This window comes from Pseudophryne corroboree, chromosome 8, assembly GCF_028390025.1.
Source record: "Pseudophryne corroboree isolate aPseCor3 chromosome 8, aPseCor3.hap2, whole genome shotgun sequence".
In the NCBI taxonomy this organism is placed as follows: Eukaryota; Metazoa; Chordata; class Amphibia; order Anura; family Myobatrachidae; genus Pseudophryne; species Pseudophryne corroboree.
This window is the reverse complement of record NC_086451.1, coordinates 3,252,470-3,274,009: the sequence shown is the minus strand read 5'-3', so window position 1 is coordinate 3,274,009 and position 21,540 is coordinate 3,252,470. Positions and strand designations below refer to the sequence as shown.

At 49.6% G+C, this 21,540-nt stretch overlaps 1 protein-coding gene across 4 annotated transcripts in view; it reads left to right on the top strand.

The window, feature by feature from the left end:
* Positions 1-21,540, top strand: part of GDI1 (GDP dissociation inhibitor 1) — a 147,558-nt gene that overhangs the window by 41,256 nt on the left and 84,762 nt on the right. For all 4 annotated transcript variants that reach the window (XM_063935823.1, XM_063935825.1, XM_063935824.1 and 1 more), the window contains one exon: positions 254-361. In XM_063935823.1, coding sequence (XP_063791893.1) covers positions 254-361 — 108 coding nt within the window. The remainder of the gene's footprint in view (positions 1-253; positions 362-21,540) is intronic.

The window sequence follows — 21,540 nt, the reverse complement described above, 5'->3', positions numbered from 1 at the left end:
CGGACTAAGAGAAAAGGATTTACCGGTAGGTATTAAAATCCTATTTTTTCTATATGCTATTAATATTGTACCATGGAGACTTAGGAGACTTATCTGTATTATCTTCTTTGTATGCCTTGGAAATAATTCCTTTCAAAACAAAGAATTAAAATAAATAAATAAATATATATATATAATTATACAAAAATGAATTTTTCTGAAGATATACAAAGTACCAATTGCTTATGTTCTGCTGTCTGTCACCCTCTTACAGGAATGCATCTTGTCTGGGATCATGTCTGTGAACGGAAAGAAAGTCCTACACATGGACAGGAACCCGTACTACGGGGGAGAAAGTTCCTCCATCACCCCATTAGAGGAGGTACGGCACAAGCTCTTGTTTCTTTCACGGTTCTTGCAGACACTGCACACACTGAGAGCCGAGAACTGCCCAGGCTTTACCTTAGACTTATAGCCTAGCCTTACTGCATAATAGAGTTTGTACATACTGGGCGCTCCCATAGAATAATTCCCATTATGGTGTGCTAAACGTTAACTCCTCTGATTGCTGCAGAGATGTACTCGGTGTGTGTAGAGTTTACTCAGTTGTTAAGAGTTGAACATGGGGCCTAATTCAGATCTGTTCGTTCGCTAATGTTTTTTGCTGCGCAGTGATCAGGTAACTACTGCGCATGCGTATGTACCACAATGCGCAGGCGCGTCGTATGGGAACAAAGCGGATCGTTGCTGTGCACTGGTTCTAGCGAAGAATCCATTCGCATAGCCAATCGCAAGGAGATTGACAGGAAGAAGGCGTTTGTGGGTGTCAACTGACCGTTTTCTGGGAGTGTTTGGAAAAACTCAGGCGTGGCTTGACGTTTGCAGAGAGGGTGTCTGTCGTCAGTTCCCGGCTCGAAAGGCTGAAGTGATCGCAGCGGCTGAGTGAGGTCAGAGCTACTCAGAAACTGCACAAACTGTTTTTGTACTGCTCGGCTGCACATGCGATCGCACACTTGCAAAGCTAAAATACACTCCCCTATAGGCGGCGACTATCTGTTCGCAGCAATGCAAAAAATACCTAGCGAGCGAACAGATCTGAATTATGCACTGTCTCCAGCCCATAGGCTTCTTTGTCAGACCGGATTTATTAAAACTTTTGGTTGTCTGTCTCAGCGGAGAGGGGCTATGTTATACAGGAAGCGCTTATTCAGCAGAGAGGGGCTTCTTCCACTACTATGTCATACAGGAAGCGCTTATTCAGCAGAGAGGGGCTTCTTCCACTGCTATGTTATATAGAAAGCGCTTATTCAGCGAGAGGGGCTTCTTCCACTGCTATGTTATACAGGAAGCGCTTATTCAGCAGAGAGGGGCTTCTTCCACTGCTATGTTATACAGGAAGCGCTTATTCAGCAGAGAGGGGCTTCTTCCACTGCTATGTTATACAGAAAGCGCTTATTCAGCAGAGAGGGGCTTCTTCCACTGCTATGTTATACAGAAAGTGCTTATTCAGCAGAGAGGGGCTTCGTCCACTGCTGTGTTATACAGAAAGTGCTTATTCAGCAGAGAGGGGCTTCTTCCATTGCTGTGTTATACAGAAAGCGCTTATTCAGCAGAGAGGGGCTTCTTCCATTGCTGTGTTATACAGAAAGCGCTTATTCAGCAGAGAGGGGCTTCTTCCACTGCTATGTTATACAGAAAGTGCTTATTCAGCAGAGAGGGGCTTCTTCCACTACTATGTTATACAGGAAGCGCTTATTCAGCGAGAGGGGCTTGTTCCCCTGCTATGTTATATAGAAAGCGCTTATTAAGCAGAGAGGGGCTTCTTCCATTGCTGTGTTATACAGAAAGCGCTTATTCAGCAGAGAGGGGCTTCTTCCATTGCTGTGTTATACAGAAAGCGCTTATTCAGCAGAGAGGGGCTTCGTCCACTGCTATGTCATACAGGAAGCGCTTATTCAGCAGAGAGGGGCTTCTTCCACTGCTATGTTATACAGAAAGCGCTTATTCAGCAGAGAGGGGCTTCTTCCATTGCTGTGTTATACAGAAAGCGCTTATTCAGCAGAGAGGGGCTTCTTCCACTGCTATGTTATACAGAAAGTGCTTATTCAGCAGAGAGGGGCTTCTTCCACTACTATGTTATACAGGAAGCGCTTATTCAGCGAGAGGGGCTTGTTCCCCTGCTATGTTATATAGAAAGCGCTTATTAAGCAGAGAGGGGCTTCTTCCATTGCTGTGTTATACAGAAAGCGCTTATTCAGCAGAGAGGGGCTTCTTCCATTGCTGTGTTATACAGAAAGCGCTTATTCAGCAGAGAGGGGCTTCGTCCACTGCTATGTCATACAGGAAGCGCTTTTTAAGCAGAGAGGGGCTTCTTCCACTGCTATGTTATACAGAAAGTGCTTATTCAGCAGAGAGGGCTTCTTCCATTGCTGTGTTATACAGAAAGCGCTTATTAAGCAGAGAGGGGCTTCTTCCATTGCTGTGTTATACAGAAAGCGCTTATTCAGCAGAGAGGGGCTTCGTCCACTGCTATGTCATACAGGAAGCGCTTTTTAAGCAGAGAGGGGCTTCTTCCACTGCTATGTTATACAGAAAGTGCTTATTCAGCAGAGAGGGCTTCTTCCATTGCTGTGTTATACAGAAAGCGCTTATTTAGCAGAGAGGGGCTTCTTCCACTGCTATGTTATACAGAAAGCACTTATTCAGCAGAGAGGGGATTCTTCCACTGCTATGTCATACAGGAAGTGCTTATTCAGCAGAGAGGGCTTCTTCCATTGCTGTGTTATACAGAAAGCGCTTATTTAGCAGAGAGGGGCTTCTTCCACTGCTGTGTTATACAAAAAGCGCTTATTCAGCAGAGAGGGGCTTCTTCCACTGCTATGTCATACAGGAAGCGCTTATTCAGCAGAGAGGGGCTTCTTCCACTGCTGTGTTATACAGAAAGTGCTTATTCAGCAGAGCTGGGCTTCTTCCACTGCTATGTCATACAGGAAGCGCTTATTCAGCAGAGAGGGGCTTCTTCCACTGCTATGTTATACAGGAAGCGCTTATTCAGCAGAGCGGGGCTTCTTCCACTGCTATGTTATACAGAAAGCGCTTATTAAGCAGAGAGGGGCTTCTTCCACTGCTATGTCATACAGGAAGCGCTTATTCAGCAGAGAGGGGCTTCTTCCACTGCTATGTTATACAGAAAGCGCTTTTTAAGCAGAGAGGGGCTTCGTCCACTGCTTTGTTATACAGAAAGCGCTTATTCAGCAGAGAGGGGCTTCTTCCATTGCTGTGTTATACAGGAAGCGCTTATTCAGCAGAGAGGGGCTTCTTCCACTGCTTTGTTATACAGAAAGCGCTTATTAAGCAGAGAGGGGCTTCTTCCACTACTATGTTATACAGGAAGCGCTTATTCAGCGAGAGGGGCTTGTTCCCCTGCTATGTTATATAGAAAGCGCTTATTAAGCAGAGAGGGGCTTCTTCCATTGCTGTGTTATACAGAAAGCGCTTATTCAGCAGAGAGGGGCTTCGTCCACTGCTATGTTATACAGAAAGCACTTATTCAGCAGAGAGGGGATTCTTCCACTGCTATGTCATACAGGAAGTGCTTATTCAGCAGAGAGGGGCTTCTTCCATTGCTGTGTTATACAGAAAGCGCTTATTTAGCAGAGAGGGGCTTCTTCCACTGCTGTGTTATACAAAAAGCGCTTATTCAGCAGAGAGGGGCTTCTTCCACTGCTATGTCATACAGGAAGCGCTTATTCAGCAGAGAGGGGCTTCTTCCACTGCTGTGTTATACAAAAAGCGCTTATTAAGCAGAGAGGGGCTTCTTCCACTGCTATGTCATACAGGAAGCGCTTATTCAGCAGAGAGGGGCTTCTTCCACTGCTGTGTTATACAGAAAGTGCTTATTCAGCAGAGCTGGGCTTCTTCCACTGCTATGTCATACAGGAAGCGCTTATTCAGCAGAGAGGGGCTTCTTCCACTGCTATGTTATACAGGAAGCGCTTATTCAGCAGAGCGGGGCTTCTTCCACTGCTATGTTATACAGAAAGCGCTTATTAAGCAGAGAGGGGCTTCTTCCACTGCTATGTCATACAGGAAGCGCTTATTCAGCAGAGAGGGGCTTCTTCCACTGCTATGTTATACAGAAAGCGCTTTTTAAGCAGAGAGGGGCTTCGTCCACTGCTTTGTTATACAGAAAGCGCTTATTCAGCAGAGAGGGGCTTCTTCCATTGCTGTGTTATACAGGAAGCGCTTATTCAGCAGAGAGGGGCTTCTTCCACTGCTTTGTTATACAGAAAGCGCTTATTCAGCAGAGAGGGGCTTCTTCCATTGCTGTTGTGGCCGGAGAGACAAGCCAGCCACACGTGTAATCGCGTCTGCGGCACTGAAGGGGTTAACCCTCGTGCCCAGCGCCATGTTGCGGACTGTTTAAAAGTTTGTTGAATGATGTGTTTTAACATGTCATATGTAGTGCTCTGTGCACCATTGCAGGAAGACATGTTTAAATGTATTTATTTTATATTCAAGACAAGCTTGGTGTATATTTAAAGGGAAACACGTGTTTAAATGAAATGTATTTAAAGGAAAAATGGCTCTGTGCTAGCAGAGAGGTGTGAAGGACAAAACCTTTTGATGTGTAAGTTCCTTAGAGAGAGATACTAATCACTGGGTCTATGGGCTTGGAATCTGTTTCATGTAGGGGATGTAATTGATTTACGATCCGTGAATGGCAGATAAAGGAAGGAAGACTGTTTGTATTGTAGCCATTCCTGTTGTAATCTTAAACACTGGGATTGCCTGCAGATGGGAATGACCAGACACATTTGTATTTTAAAGATATGTGATAAATTTATCAATAGTGAATGTTAATCTGATACCAAACGTTGTCTGGGTGACAGGAAGGAGGATATTGTTTTATTGCACTTATATCCTTGTAAAATGTAATTTATTGGTATTTTGTAAAATAACCTAATTGGTTGGAGAAGACAGGGAGGGCTTACCCCCCTGTGGTACTGTGTGGAAAACTGACATAAAAAGGAGACCTGCGTGCCTCCAGAGTAGTAGTTGTAACATCTTATTCTGCTGAAAACATCTGATTGTATGCTGTTGCCCCTAGCAATAGGGAGGAGCCTTTTTAAAGGTTATCATTGAGCAATAAACATCTTTGCCTCAAGAAGACTGCTTCATCTTGTGACCAACAGGGTTAGGCCAAACCTAGCCCCGTCCTCCGGCTGTCCAGGGAAGCACCTGACGTCTCCAAGTTCCGCCTTCCGCCAGCTACCGGTAGAGGCCTAGCAAGTGGCTAGTGGGGATTCGTCAACACCACACAGGTGTGGTAAGGCAGTGCGTCGGCACATACAGAGCAGAACCGTGGTTCCAAACGCCACGGCAGGTTAGGAGTTTGGTGGTGGCAGCGAGAACCCGCCCACAGCGCAGTGGGTGGAGTCAGTAACAGGCGGTTACTGACGGTAAGCGGGAATCCCCTATGTGGTCAGGCCTCGTGCGGCTTGACCTTCCAGTCTGTGCGCAGTCAACGGGACGCGAAAGCGGCGAGTGCTTCCGTACGGTACCGTCCTGTCACAGAAATTGGTGGCATAGTGGTGGGATAATCCCAGGCGGCTTTTCATCACCCGATTGGAGAAGCCGAGTTACTCAGGAGAGGAGTAACTGCAGCGCAGGAGAACGCACAAGATGGCGGAATTCAGCGGAATGTCCAAGGAGGATCTGGAGATCGTATGCCAGGGGAAGGGTGTGGATATCCCTTCCAACGCGTCCAGAAGCGTCATGAAGGCGGCGCTCAGGAGCTGGGAGGAGTCTCATCGGGCGGAGGTGGAAAGCACTGACGGCGTCAGCATCGCAGAGGACGGCCCACCAGTGGACCTTCGTAAGGAACCGGTGAGAACCACAAGCCCCGCCCTCTCTCACAGCAGCAATGTTTCCCAGCAATCCCTAGCAGGGCCAGGATCCCAACGTCCCAGCGGGGGCAGTACGGATAGCCTAGCAGATCGGCTAGCGGAATTGGGGGAAAGGGCAACGGAGCAAGAGCGCTTGATCATCATCCAGATGTGGCGTGATGAGCGGGCACCACAGGCCGTGGTACCCCGGGAGCCGTTGTCAGCTGTTGTACACAGATCAGGACGTATTCAGTTTGCCAAGTTTGCAGACAGTGATGGGGACATTGATGGACATTTGCAAGTTTTTGAAAGGACTTGTAAACTACACGATCTACCCAAGTCAGAGTGGGTGAGACACCTTGTGCCCACTCTGCATGGAGAGGCCTTGGAGGCCTATCGAGGAGTGGCCACGGAGGACTGTGGGAACTACGACAAAGTCGCGAAGGCCCTCCTCCAGCGATTCTTCATCACTCCAGAGTCTTACAGGAAGAAGTTCAGAGACTTGCCCAAGAATCCTAGCAGCACCCATGAGCAGTTCGCCACCCAGCTGCGGCAGTACGTGGTGAAGTGGGTGAAGGATTCGGAAGCCACTACATGGGACGCACTGATCGACCTGATCTGCAGGGAGCAGTTCTACCGCAGGTGCGCCCAAGAAGTGAAGGAGTGGGTGCTAGATCGGGGGCCACCCAGCTTAAAAATGGCTGCCCAATTAGCCGACAAATATGTGGCAATTCGGCCACGGGGGCAGAAGCGCCCCGCCAGCAGCCAGCTCCAACAGGCTGTACCACCAAGGGGACCACCCTCTTCAGCTCATCACCCCCAAAGACAAGCATCTTCCAACCCGGGTGCTCTTGGCCAGCAACCGCACCGCAGCGTCCCTGCAACTGATCAGAGATCATCGGTGCCACGACTGGAGAAGAAGTGCTACGGCTGTGGGAAAATCGGACATCTGAGTATGAACTGTCCTGCATCCCAAGCACCCCAGACTCGTGCCCCAAATCCGAGTGCTGGAGCCCGGATCGCTTGTTTGTCGAGAGGAGATGAGCCTACAGAGACTGTTCCCCCTCCAGTCAGTCCGATGGAGTGTGGCGAGAGACAGGTGCACTCTGCGGAGAGAGTCACCTGCATGGCCAAACAGCCCCTACACAACATGTGGAGGCACCTGCAGCCTGTCCACGTGGGACCCCTGCAGGGAGAAGGCCTAACAGACTCTGGGGCCTCAATCACTGTGGTGAGCCCCCACCTTATAGATCCTGCTGCAGTATTGCAGGGTCGCACTGCCACGATCACCCTGGCAGAAGGAACAGAAAAAGCGGTTCCCATGGCAAGAGTCTACCTGGACTGGGGAGCTGGACCAGAGTTGCGAGAAGTTGCCGTCATGGATGGTCTCCCAACTGATGTGGTCCTAGGAAATGATCTGGGTGGTGGGATCGTCACTATGTTTGTTGGCGCCATTCCCCGGAGTCAAGTTCCAAACCCACCGTTGACATCAGCTACTCCAGCACCGCCCAGCCCAGAGGAAAAGACTACAGCTGCTAGACAACTGCCAGCACAGCCAACCACAGCATCAACCAGCCCAGAGGAAAAGATTACAGCGGCTAGATCAGTACATCGACCCCGCATGCCTTTTGCCTCTGGTATGCCTACGTCCCCTAGCAACGCAGAGGATGTCGGTTCCAGCTCGTGTGATCCTGTGGGGCTGCCCAATGATGCTCCTGACCCAAGTGGTTTGCCAACTCCGGCGGTGAGTATGAGAAACCACACTGATTTTTCCATGACTGACCCCTACCAGACTGACCCTAGTAGTCCCCACCTAGATCCCCCTGTAGAGTGTCCCAATTTAGGAGAGATTGAGGGCCACAGGCAGGAGTTTAGGGAGGTTCAACTCTCCGACCCATCCCCGAAAGGCATGAGGCGCCACTCTGGCAGCGGCCTTGACAGGGTTGGGGCGGGAAGTTTGACCTGGCGGGAAGGGTTAAGGTACAGGGTAGACAGGAAAGTGGGAGGGGATAGACCAGATAGGGAATGTGTCCAACTGGTCCCCTCAGGGAACGTTCCTGCGCAACCGGTGTCGGTTGCCAGCGAAACCCCTTTGGACAGTAACCCGGAGACAGACCGTACCCTGAAGTGCCTGATACAGAGCTTACCCTGGTCTGGAATGTCGGATGACGCCCAGACCACATGTAAGGCTGGTGCCATGCGTTGGCAGCCGGGGCACTCCAGCGGTTGTGTTGTCTCTGGGCCTCTGCCCATAGGAGAACCCTTGCAGCAAGTTGCTGTGGACATAGCAGGTCCCCTGCCTGTGCACAGTAGATCGGGGAATACGCGCAGCCTCCCTGTAGTGGATGCCACACAGGATCCAGAGGCTGGTGGTCTGGCCGCCATCCCTGTGGCACAGGTAGCGGACGAGGAGGAAGGAGTAGGCCTAGGTGACAGGGTATGTTTCCAGAGTCATAGGTCGACAGAAGAGGATTGGAGGGCAGGTCTGACAGTTAGGGCAGACAGTTGCCAGATAGGTATGACGAAGGTGCAGTGCCTGGGGCACCATGTGGGAGGAGACAGGGGTAGGCCCAACCCAGAGGGGGTGGAGGCATCCAGAGGCTGTCCCCGACCCACATCACCCAGACCGGTACTGACCTTAGAACCTGTAAGGCCCTACGGACATGTTGTCATTGACTTTAGTCCTGTAGTGAACCCCTTGACAGAGATGGCTAGGAAGGGCATTCCCAAGTCAGTGGACTTTGCACCCGCTTGCGAGTTGGCATTCCAGTCATTAAAGGAGGCTCGGGTACCCGCTCCAGTGCTGATGGCGCACATTCTTGACCAGGACTGTGTGTTACGAACTATTGCGCCACTGCACGGACTGGGAGCTGTACAGAGCCAGAAAGAGCCTTATGGGCAGGAGCACCCTGTGGCCTGGTTGAGCAGAATACTGCTATTGTGGGAGGTGGGGTATGCCACGATTGGGACACCTTGGGTGGCACTTGTTTGTAATCGGCCCCCCACCGTGGTGACTTACCACCTACCCGTTAGGTGGCGGCAACCTACCTTGGGGAAATTGGACAGACTTTTGTGGTGGAGCCTTGCACTTGGACTTCAGGTGGACTATTTGAACATTGTGCACCCACGAAGAGAGGCCCACTGCACTATGGATGAACTGTCTAGGCCGGAGCCTACACACCCTAGGTAGCATCCCCTTCAACACAAGGGACTGCGGGACCAGGACCCAAATCGTTGGGACATGGGTCCCTGGTTGACCCGCTTGAATGGGGGGGAAGGAATGTGGCCGGAGAGACAAGCCAGCCACACGTGTAATCGCGTCTGCGGCACTGAAGCGGTTAACCCTCGTGCCCAGCGCCATGTTGCGGACTGTTTAAAAGTTTGTTGAATGATTTGTTTTAACATGTCATATGTAGTGCTCTGTGCACCATTGCAGGAAGACATGTTTAAATGTATTTATTTTATATTCAAGACAAGCTTGGTGTATATTTAAAGGGAAACACGTGTTTAAATGAAATGTATTTAAAGGAAAAATGGCTCTGTGCTAGCAGAGAGGTGTGAAGGACAAAACCTTTTGATGTGTAAGTTCCTTAGAGAGAGATACTAATCACTGGGTCTATGGGCTTGGAATCTGTTTCATGTAGGGGATGTAATTGATTTACGATCCGTGAATGGCAGATAAAGGAAGGAAGACTGTTTGTTTGTATTGTAGCCATTCCTGTTGTAATCTTAAACACTGGGATTGCCTGCAGATGGGAATGACCAGACACATTTGTATTTTGAAGATATGTGATAAATTTATCAATAGTGAATGTTAATCTGATACCAAACGTTGTCTGGGTGACAGGAAGGAGGATATTGTTTTATTGCACTTATATCCTTGTAAAATTTAATTTATTGGTATTTTGTAAAATAACCTGATTGGTTGGAGAAGACAGGGAGGGCTTACCCCCCTGTGGTACTGTGTGGAAAACTGACATAAAAAGGAGACCTGCGTGCCTCCAGAGTAGTAGTTGTAACATCTTATTCTGCTGAAAACATCTGATTGTATGCTGTTGCCCCTAGCAATAGGGAGGAGCCTTTTTAAAGGTTATCATTGAGCAATAAACATCTTTGCCTCAAGAAGACTGCTTCATCTTGTGACCAACAGGGTTAGGCCAAACCTAGCCCCGTCCTCCGGCTGTCCAGGGAAGCACCTGACGTCTCCAAGTTCCGCCTTCCGCCAGCTACCGGTAGAGGCCTAGCAAGTGGCTAGTGGGGATTCGTCAACACCACACAGGTGTGGTAAGGCAGTGCGTCGGCACATACAGAGCAGAACCGTGGTTCCAAACGCCACGGCAGGTTAGGAGTTTGGTGGTGGCAGCGAGAACCCGCCCACAGCGCAGTGGGTGGAGTCAGTAACAGGCGGTTACTGACGGTAAGCGGGAATCCCCTATGTGGTCAGGCCTCGTGCGGCTTGACCTTCCAGTCTGTGCGCAGTCAACGGGACGCGAAAGCGGCGAGTGCTTTCGTACGGTACCGTCCTGTCACAGCTGTGTTATACAGAAAGCGCTTATTCAGCAGAGAGGGGCTTCTTCCATTGCTGTGTTATACAGAAAGCGCTTATTCAGCAGAGAGGGGCTTCGTCCACTGCTTTGTTATACAGGAAGCGCTTATTCAGCAGAGAGGGGCTTCTTCCATTGCTGTGTTATACAGAAAGCGCTTATTCAGCAGAGAGGGGCTTCTTCCACTGCTGTGTTATACAGGAAGTACTTATTCAGCAGAAAGGGGCTTCTTCCACTGCTGTGTTATACAGGAAGCGCTTATTCAGCAGAGAGGGGCTTCTTCCACTGCTATGTTATACAGGAAGCGCTTATTCAGCAGAGAGGGGCTTCTTTCACTGCTTTGTTATACAGAAAGCGCTTATTCAGCAGAGAGGGGCTTCTTCCACTGCTATGTTATACAGAAAGCGCTTATTCAGCAGAGAGGGGCTTCTTCCACTGCTATGTTATACAGGAAGCGCGTATTCAGCAGAGAGGGGCTTCTTCCACTGCTCTGTTATACAGGAAGCGCGTATTCAGCAGAGAGGGGCTTCTTCCATTGCTGTGTTATACAGAAAGCGCTTATTCAGCAGAGAGGGGCTTCTTCCACTGCTGTGTTATACAGAAAGCGCTTATTCAGCAGAGAGGGGCTTCTTCCACTGCTATGTTATACAGAAAGCGCTTATTCAGCAGAGAGGGGCTTCTTCCACTGCTGTGTTATACAGAAAGCGCTTATTCAGCAGAGAGGGGCTTCTTCCACTGCTGTGTTATACAGAAAGCGCTTATTCAGCAGAGAGGGGCTTCTTCCACTGCTATGTTATACAGGAAGCGCTTATTCAGCAGAGAGGGGCTTCTTCCACTGCTATGTTATACAGAAAGCGCTTATTCAGCAGAGAGGGGCTTCTTCCACTGCTCTGTTATACAGGAAGCGCGTATTCAGCAGAGAGGGGCTTCTTCCATTGCTGTGTTATACAGAAAACGCTTATTCAGCAGAGAGGGGCTTCTTCCACTGCTCTGTTATACAGGAAGCGCGTATTCAGCAGAGAGGGGCTTCTTCCATTGCTGTGTTATACAGAAAGCGCTTATTCAGCAGAAAGGGGCTTCTTCCACTGCTGTGTTATACAGAAAGCGCTTATTCAGCAGAGAGGGGCTACTTCCACTGCTATGTTATACAGAAAGTGCTTATTCAGCAGAGAGGGGCTTCATCCACTGCTTTGTTATACAGAAAGCGCTTATTCAGCAGAGAGGGGCTTCTTCCACTGCTATGTTATATAGAACGTGCTTATTCAGCAGAGAGGGGCTTCTTCCACTGCTATGTTATACAGAAAGTGCTTTTCTCTAACGTCCTAGTGGATGCTGGGGACTCCGTCAGGACCATGGGGAATAGCGGCTCCGCAGGAGACAGGGCACAAAAGCAAGCTTTTAGGATCACATGGTGTGTACTGGCTCCTCCCCCTATGACCCTCCTCCAAGCCTCAGTTAGGTTTTTGTGCCCGTCCGAGCAGGGTGCAATCTAGGTGGCTCTCCTAAAGAGCTGCTTAGAAAAAGTTTTTAGGTTTATTATTTTCAGTGAGTCCTGCTGGCAACAGGCTCACTGCATCGAGGGACTTAGGGGAGAGATTTTCAACTCACCTGCGTGCAGGATGGATTGGAGTCTTAGGCTACTGGACATAGCTTCAGAGGGAGTCGGAACACAGGTCACCCTGGGGTTCGTCCCGGAGCCGCGCCGCCGATCCCCCTTACAGATGCTGAAGATCGAGGGTCCGGAAACAGGCGGCAGAAGGCTCTTCAGCCTTCATGAAGGTAGCGCACAGCACTGCAGCTGTGCGCCATTGTTGCTACACACTTCACACTGAACGGTCACGGAGGGTGCAGGGCGCTGCTGGGGGCGCCCTGGGCAGCAATATTTAATACCTTTGATGGCAAAGAATACATCACATATAGCCATTGAGGCTATATGTATGTATTTAACCCAGGCCAGATATCTCAAAACCCGGGAGAAAAGCCAGCCGAAAAGGGGGCGGGGCTTATTCTCCTCAGCACACAGCGCCATTTTCCTGCTCAGCTCCGCTGTGAGGAAGGCTCCCAGGACTCTCCCCTGCACTGCACTACAGAAACAGGGTAACAAAGAGAAGGGGGGCATATTTTGGCGATATTTATATATTTAAAGCGCATATAACAAAAACAACACCTTTTAGGGTTGTTTATATACATTTTATAGCGCTTTTGGTGTGTGCTGGCAAACTCTCCCTCTGTCTCCCCAAAGGGCTAGTGGGGTCCTGTCTTCGATAAGAGCATTCCCTGTGTGTCTGCTGTGTGTCGGTACGTGTGTGTCGACATGTATGAGGACGATGTTGGTGTGGAGGCGGAGCAATTGCCGGTAATGGTGATGTCACCCCCTAGGGAGTCGACACCGGAATGGATGGCTTTAATTATGGAATTACGTGATAATGTTAGTACATTACAAAAGTCAGTTGACGAAATGAGACGGCCGGAAAACCAGTTGGTACCTGCTCAGGCGTCTCAGACACCGTCAGGGGCTGTAAAACGTCCCTTACCTCAGTCAGTCGACACAGGTACCGACACAGATGAATCTAGTGTCGACGGTGAAGAAACAAACGTATTTTCCAATAGGGCCACACGTTATATGATCACGGCAATGAAGGAGGCTTTGCAGATCTCTGATACTGCAGGTACCTCAAAAAGGGGTATTATGTGGGGGGTGAAAAAACTACCTGTAGCTTTTCCAGAATCAGAGGAATTGAATGACGTGTAATGAAGCGTGGGTTAACCCAGATAGAAAACTGCTAATTTCTAAGAAGTTATTGGCATTATACCCTTTCCCACCAGAGGTTAGGGCGCGCTGGGAAACACCCCCTAGGGTGGATAAAGCGCTCACACGTTTTTCTCTAACGTCCTAGTGGATGCTGGGAACTCCGTAAGGACCATGGGGAATAGCGGGCTCCGAAGGAGGCTGGGCACTCTAGAAAGATCTTAGACTACCTGGTGTGCACTGGCTCCTCCCACTATGACCCTCCTCCAAGCCTCAGTTAGATTTCGTGCCCGGCCGAGGTTGGATGCACACTAGGGGCTCTCCTGAGCTCTTAGAAAGTTATAGTCTTAGAATTTGTTATTTTCAGTGAGACCTGCTGGCAACAGGCTCACTGCAGCGAGGGACTAAGGGGAGAAGAAGCGAACTCGCCTGCTTGCAGCCGGATTGGGCTTCTTAGGCTACTGGACACCATTAGCTCCAGAGGGATCGACCGCAGGCCCAGCCTTGATGTTCGGTCCCGGAGCCGCGCCGCCGTCCCCCTTACAGAGCCAGAAGCAAGAAGATGGTCCGGAAAATCGGCGGCATGAAGACTCTGTCTTCACCAAGGTAGCGCACAGCACTGCAGCTGTGCGCCATTGCTCCTCTCACACACTTCACACTCCGGTCACTGAGGGTGCAGGGCGCTGGGGGGGGGCGCCCTGAGGCAGCAATAAAAACACCTTGGCTGGCTAAAATACCTCAATATATGGCCCATGGGGCTATATATGAGGTAAATACCCCTGCCAGAATTCCATAAAAAACGGGAGAATAGGCCGCGAAAAAGGGGCGGAGCCTATCTCCTCAGCACACTGGCGCCATTTTTCCCTCACAGCTCGGCTGGAGGGAAGCTCCCTGGCTCTTCCCTGCAATTCTACAGTACAGTAAGAGGGAAAAGAGAGGGGGGGCATTAAAATTGGCACTGTATACAGTATATTATATAAAAGCTATTAGGGACATAACTCAGTTAGTCCCTGTATATATATAGCGCTCTGGTGTGTGCTGGCATACTCTTACTCTGTCCCCCCAAAGGGCTTTTGTGGGTCCTGTCCTCGTTTAGAGCATTCCCTGTGTGTCTGCGGTGTGTCGGTACGGCTGTGTCGACATGTTGAATGAGGAGGCTTATATGGTGACAGAACAGAGGCCGATATATGTGATGTCGCCCCCTGTGGGGCCGACACCAGAGTGGATGGATAGGTGAAAGGTATTAACCGACAGTGTCAACTCCTTACATAAAAGGGTGGATGACGTAACAGCTGTGGGACAGCCGGCTCCGCAGCCCGCGCCTGCCCAGGCGTCTCAAAGGCCATCAGGGGCTCAAAAACGCCCGCTCTCTCAGAGCAGACACAGATGTCGACACGGAGTCTGACTCCAGTGTCGACAAGGTGGAGACATATACACAATCCACTAGGAACATCCGTGACGTGATCCCGGCAATAAAAAATGTGTTATACATTTCTGACTTTAACCCAAGCACCTCTAAAAATGGGTTTTAGGTTTGGGGAGAAAAAACAGGCAGTGTTTTGTTCCCCCATCAGATGAATAAATGAAGTGTGTGAAAGCGTGGGTTCCCCCGTTAAGAAACTGGTAATTTATAAAAAGTTACTGATGGCGTACCCTTTCCCGCCAGGTGGATAAGTTACGCTGGGAGATATCCCCTAGGGTGGATAAGGCGCTCACACGTTTGTCAAAAAAGGTGGCACTGCCGTCTTAGGATACGGCCACTTTAATAGGTACCTGTTGATAAAAAACAGGAGGCTATCCTGAAGTCTGTATTTACACACTCAGGTACTAGACTGAGACCTGCAGATAGTGCTGCTGCAGCGTGGTCGGTGACCCTGTCAAACAGGGATACTAGTTGGCAAACATAAAAACATATTAAAGACGTCGTCTTATATATGGGGGATGCACAGAGGGATATTTTGCCGGCTGGCATCCAAAATAAATGTAATGTCCATTCTGTCAGGAGGGTATTAGAGACCTGTCACTGGACAGGTGATGCTGACTTAAAAAGCGCATAGAGAGCCTTATAAGGGTGAGGAATTATTTGGGGATGGTCTCTGGGACCTCGTATCCACAGCAACTGCTGGAAAGAAATAATTTTACCTCAGGTTTCCTCACAGACAAAGGTACAGTCCTTTCGGCTTCAGAAAAGCAAGCGGGTCAAATGGCGCTTCCTTTCTGTACAGAGACAAGGGTAGAGGAAAAAAAGCTGCACCAGTCAGCCTGTTCCCAGAATCAAGATTCTTCCCCCGCCTCCTGTGAGGCCACACCATGACGCGGGTGCTCCACAGGTGTAGCCAGGTACGGTGGGGGGCCGTCTCAAAAATGTCAGCAATTAGTGGGCTCGCTCACAGGTGGATCCCTGTTTCTTTCAAGTAGTATTTCAGGGGTACAAGCTGGAATTCGAGATGTCTCCCCCCAGCCGTTTCCTAAAATATGCCTTGCTGACAACTCCCTCAGGCAGGGAGGCTGTGCTAGAGGCAATTAATAAGCGGTATTCCCAGCAGGTAATACTCAAGGTGCCCCTACTTCAACAAGGACGGGGTTACTATTCCACACGGGTTGGGGTACCGAAACCGCATGGTTCGGTGTGACCCATTTTATATTTAAAATCCTTGAACACAAAAATTCAAGTTCAATATGGAATCGCTCAGGGCGGTTATTCCAAGCCTGGACGAGGGGGATTACATGGTATCCTGGGACATCAAGGATGCTTACCTGCATGTCCCCATTTACCATCCTCGCCAGGAGTACCTCAGATTTGTGGTACAGGATTACCATTACCAAGTCCAGACACTGCCGTTTGGACTGTACATGGCACCGAGGGTGTTTTATCAAGGTAATGGCCAAAATGTTGATACTCCTTCAAAAAAAGGGAGTTGTAATTATCCCGTACTTGGACAATCTCGTTATAAGGGCGAGGTCCAAGGAGCAGTTGGTAGTCGGGGTAGCACTATTTTGGAAAGTGCTACAACAGCATGGTTGGATTCTAAACAGTCCAAAGTCACAGCTGGTTCCTATGACACGTCTACTGTTCCTGGGGATGGTTCTGGACATAAACCAGAAATAGTGTTTCTCCCGGAGGAGAAAGCCAAGGAGTTGTCATCTCTAGTCAGAGACCTCCTGAAGCCAAAATAGGTAGCGGTGCATCATTGCACGCGAGTCCTGGGAAAAATGGTAGCTTCCTACGAAGCAATCCCATTAGGCAGGTTCCATACAAGAACTTTTCAGAGGGACCTGTTGGACAAGTGGTCCGGATCGCATCTTCCGATGCATAGGCTGATAACCCTGTCTCCAAGGACCAGGGTATCTCTACTGTGGTGGCTGCAGAGTGCCCATCTTCAAGAGGGCCGCAGGTTCGGCATACAGGACTAGGTCCTAGTGACCATGGATTCCAGCCTTTGAGGCTGGGAGGCAGTCACACAGGGAAGAAATTTCCAGGGACTTTGGTCAAGTCAGGTTATTTCCCTACACATAAATATTCTGGACCTGAGGGCCATTTACAATGCCCTGAGGCCGGCAAGGCCTCTGCTTCAAAACCAGCGGGTACTGATCCAATCAGACAACATCACGGCAGTCGCCCATGTAAACCAACAGGGCGGCACAAGAAGCAGGATGGCGATGGCAGAAGCCACAAGGATTCTCCGATAGGCGGAAAATCATGTGTTAGCACTGTCAGCAGTGTTCATTCCCGGAGTGGACAACTGGGAAGCAGATCTTCTCAACAGACACGACCTCCACCCGGGAGAATGGGGACTTCCTCCAGAAGTCTTCCAATAGGATTGTACACCATTGGGAAAGGCCACAGGTGGACATGATGGCGTCCCGCCTCAACAAAAAGCTATAAAAGATATTGCACCAGGTCAAGGGACCCTCAGGCGATAGCTATGGACGCTCTGGTTACACCGTGGGTGTACCAGTCGGTTTATGTGTTCTCCCCTCTGCCTCTCATACCAAAGGTACTGAGAATAATAAGAAGGCGAGGAGTAAGAACGATACTCGTGGATGGCCAAGAAGAGCTTGGTACCCAGAACTTCAAGAATTTATATCAGAGGACCCATGGCCTCTGCCACTCAGACAGGACCTGCGGCAGCAGGGGCCCTGTCTGTTCCAAGACTTACCGCGGCTGCGTTTGTCGGCATGGCGGTTGAACGCCGGATCCTGAAGGAAAAGGGCATTCCGGAGGAAGTCATTCCTACGCTTACTAAAGCCAGGAAAAAGGTGACAGCAACTCATTATCACCGCATATGGCGAAAATATGTTGCATGGTGTGAGGCCGAAAGGGCCCCAACAGAGGAATTTCAACTAGGTCGATTTCTGCATTTCCTGCAAGCAGGAGTGACTATGGGCCTTAAATTGGGTTCCATTAAGGTACAGATCTCGGCTCTGTCGATTTTCTTTCAAAAAGAACTAGCTTCAGTACCTGAAGTTCAGACATTTATAAAAGGAGTGCTGCAGAGTCAGCCCCCGTTTGTGCCTCCTGTGGCACCTTGGGATCTCAACGTGGTGTTGAGTTTCTTAAAATCACATTGGTTTGAACCACTAAAAACCGTGGATCTGAAATATCTCACGTGGAAGGTGGTTATGTTATTGGCCTTGGCTTCTGCCAGGCGAGTATCAAAGTTGGCGGCTTTGTCTTGTAAAAGCCCTTATTTGATTTTCCATATGGATAGGGCAGAATTGAGGACTCGTCCCCAGTTTCTCCCAAAGGTCGTGTCAGCGTTTCACCTGAACCAGCCTATTGTGGTGCCTAGGCTACTAGGGACTTGGAGGACTCCAAGTTGCTAGACGTTGTCAGGGCACTGAAAATATATGTTTCCAGAACGGCTAGAGTCAGAAAATCTGACTCGCTGTTTATCCTATATGCACCTAACAAGCTGGGTGCTCCTGCTTCTAAGCAGACTATTGCTCGTTGGATTTGTAGTACAATTCAGCTTGCACATACTGTGGCAGGCCTGCCACAGCCAAAATCTGTCAATGCCCATTCCACAAGGAAGGTGGGCTCATCTTGGGCGGCTGCCCGAGAGGTCTCGGCTTTACAACTTTGCCGAGCAGCTACTTGGTCAGGGGCAAACACGTTTGCAAAATTCTACAAATTTGATACCCTGGCTGAGGAGGACCTGGAGTTCTCTCATTCAGTGCTGCAGAGTCATCCGCACTCTCCCGCCCGTTTGGGAGCTTTGGTATAATCCCCATGGTCCTTACGGAGTTCCCAGCATCCACTAGGACGTTAGAGAAAATAAGAATTTACTCACCGGTAATTCTATTTCTCGTAGTCCGTAGTGGATGCTGGGCGCCCATCCCAAGTGCGGTTTATCTGCAATACTTGTACATAGTTATTGTTAACTAAATCGGGTTATTGTTGAGCCATCTGTTGAGAGGCTCTATTGTTTCATACTGTTAACTGTGTTTCATATCACGAGTTGTACGGTGTGATTGGTGTGGCTGGTATGAGTCTTACCCGGGATTCAAAATCCTTCCTTATTGTGTACGCTCGTCCGGGCACAGTACCTAACTGAGGCTTGGAGGAGGGTCATAGTGGGAGGAGCCAGTGCACACCAGGTAGTCTAAGATCTTTCTAGAGTGCCCAGCCTCCTTCGGAGCCCGCTATTCCCCATGGTCCTTACGGAGTTCCCAGCATCCACTACGGACTACGAGAAATAGAATTACCGGTGAGTAAATTCTTATTATCAAAACAAGTGGCGTTGCCGTCTCCAGATACGGCCGCCCTCAAGGATCCAGCAGATAGGAGGCTGGAAACTACCCTGAAGAGTATATACACGCATACTGGTGTTATACTCCGACCAGCAATAGCCTCAGCCTGGATGTGCAGTGCTGGGGTAGTGTGGTTGGATTCCCTGACTGAAAATATTGATACCCTGGATAGGGACAGTATTTTATTGACTCTAGAGCAATTAAAGGATGCGTTTCTTTATATGCGAGATGCTCAGAGGGATGTTTGCACTCTGGCATCGAGAGTAAGTGCGATGTCCATATCTGCCAGAAGAAGTTTATGGACGCGACAGTGGTCAGGTGATGCGGATTCCAAAAGGCATATGGAAGTATTGCCATATAAAGGAGAGGAATTATTTGGGGTTGGTCTATCGGATCTGGTGGCCACGGCAACTGCCGGCAAATCCACTTTTTTACCTCAGACCCCCTCCCAACAGAAAAAGACACCGTCTTTTCAGCCGCAGTCCTTTCGCTCCTATAAAAACAAGCGGGCAAAAGGACAGTCTTATCTGCCACGAGGCAGAGGAAAGGGTAAGAGAGGGCAGCAAGCAGCCCCTGCCCAGGACCAGAAGCCCGCCCTGGGTTCTACAAAGCCATCAGCATGACGCTGGGGCTTTACAAGCGGACTCAGGAGCGGTGGGGGGTCGACTAAAGATTTTCAGCAATCAGTGGGCTCGCTCACAGGTGGACCCGTGGATCCTGCAGATAGTATCTCAGGGTTACATGTTGGAATTCGAAAGATCTCCCCCTCGCCGTTTCCTAAAGTCTGCTTTACCAACGTCTCCCTCAGAAAGGGCGACGGTATTGGAAGCCATTCACAAGCTGTATTCTCAGCAGGTGATAGTCAAGGTACCCCTCCTACAACAGGGAAAGGGGTATTATTCCACACTATTTGTGGTACCGAAGCCGGACGGTTCGGTAAGACCTATTCTAAATCTGAAATCCTTGAACCTGTACATACAGAAATTCAAGTTCAAGATGGAGTCACTAAGAGCAGTGATAGCGAATCTGGAAGAAGGGGACTTCATGGTGTCCCTGGACATAAAAGATGCTTATCTGCATGTCCCAATTTACCCCTCACACCAAGGGTATCTCAGGTTCGTGATACAAGACTGTCATTATCAGTTTCAAACGCTGCCGTTTGGGTTGTCCACGGCACCTCGGGTCTTTACCAAGGTAATGACCGAAATGATGGTTCTTCTACGAAGAAAAGGCGTATTAATTATCCCTTACTTGGACGATCTCCTGATAAGGGCAAAGTCCAGAGAACAGCTGGAAGTCGGTGTAGCACTAACCCAAGTAGTGCTTCAACAACACGGGTGGATTCTGAATCTTCCAAAATCTCAATTGTCCCCGACAACACGTCTGCTGTTCCTGGGAATGATTCTGGACACGGTTCAGAAAAAGGTGTTTCTCCCGGAGGAGAAAGCAAGGGAGTTATCCGAACTTGTCAGGAACCTCCTAAAACCAGGAAATGTGTCAGTACATCAATGCACAAGAGTCCTGGGAAAGATGGTGGCTTCTTACGAAGCAATTCCATTCGGCAGATTCCATGCACGAATATTTCAGTGGGATCTGCTGGACAAATGGTCCGGATCGCATCTGCACATGCATCAGCGGATAACACTGTCACCAAGGACAAGGTTGTCTCTCCTGTGGTGGTTGCAGAGTGCCCATCTGTTAGAGGGCCGCAGGTTCGGCATACAGGACTGGGTCCTGGTGACTACGGATGCCAGCCTACGGGGCTGGGGAGCAGTCACACAGGGAAGAAACTTCCAGGGTGTATGGTCAAACCTGGAGACGTCTCTTCACATAAATATACTAGAGCTAAGAGCAATCTACAATGCTCTAAGCTTGGCGAAACCGCTGCTTCAGGGTCAGCCGGTGTTGATCCAGTCGGACAACATCACGGCAGTCGCCCACGTAAACAGACAAGGCGGCACGAGAAGCAGAAGAGCAATGACAGAAGCTGCAAGGATTCTTCGCTGGGCGGAAAATCATGTCATAGCACTGTCAGCAGTGTTCATCCCGGGAGTGGACAACTGGGAAGCAGACTTCCTCAGCAGACACGACCTTCACCCGGGAGAGTGGGGACTTCATCCGGAAGTTTTCCACATGATTGTGAACCATTGGGAAAAACCAAAGGTGGACATGATGGCGTCTCGCCTCAACAAAAAACTGGACAGATATTGCGCCAGGTCAAGAGACCCTCAGGCAATAGCTGTGGACGCTCTGGTAACACCGTGGGTGTACCAGTCAGTGTATGTGTTTCCTCCTCTGCCTCTCATACCAAAGGTACTGAGAATTATACGGAAAAGGGGAGTAAGAACAATACTAGTGGCCCCGGATTGGCCAAGAAGAACTTGGTATCCGGAACTTCAAGAGATGCTCACGGAAGATCCGTGGCCTCTACCTCTAAGAAGGGATCTGCTTCAGCAGGGACCTTGTATGTTCCAAGACTTACCGCGACTGCGTTTGACGGCATGGCGGTTGAACGCCGGATTCTAAAAGAAAAGGGCATTCCAGAGGAAGTTATTCCTACCTTGATTAAAGCTAGGAAGGAAGTGACCGCACAACATTATCACCGCATTTGGAGAAAATATGTTGC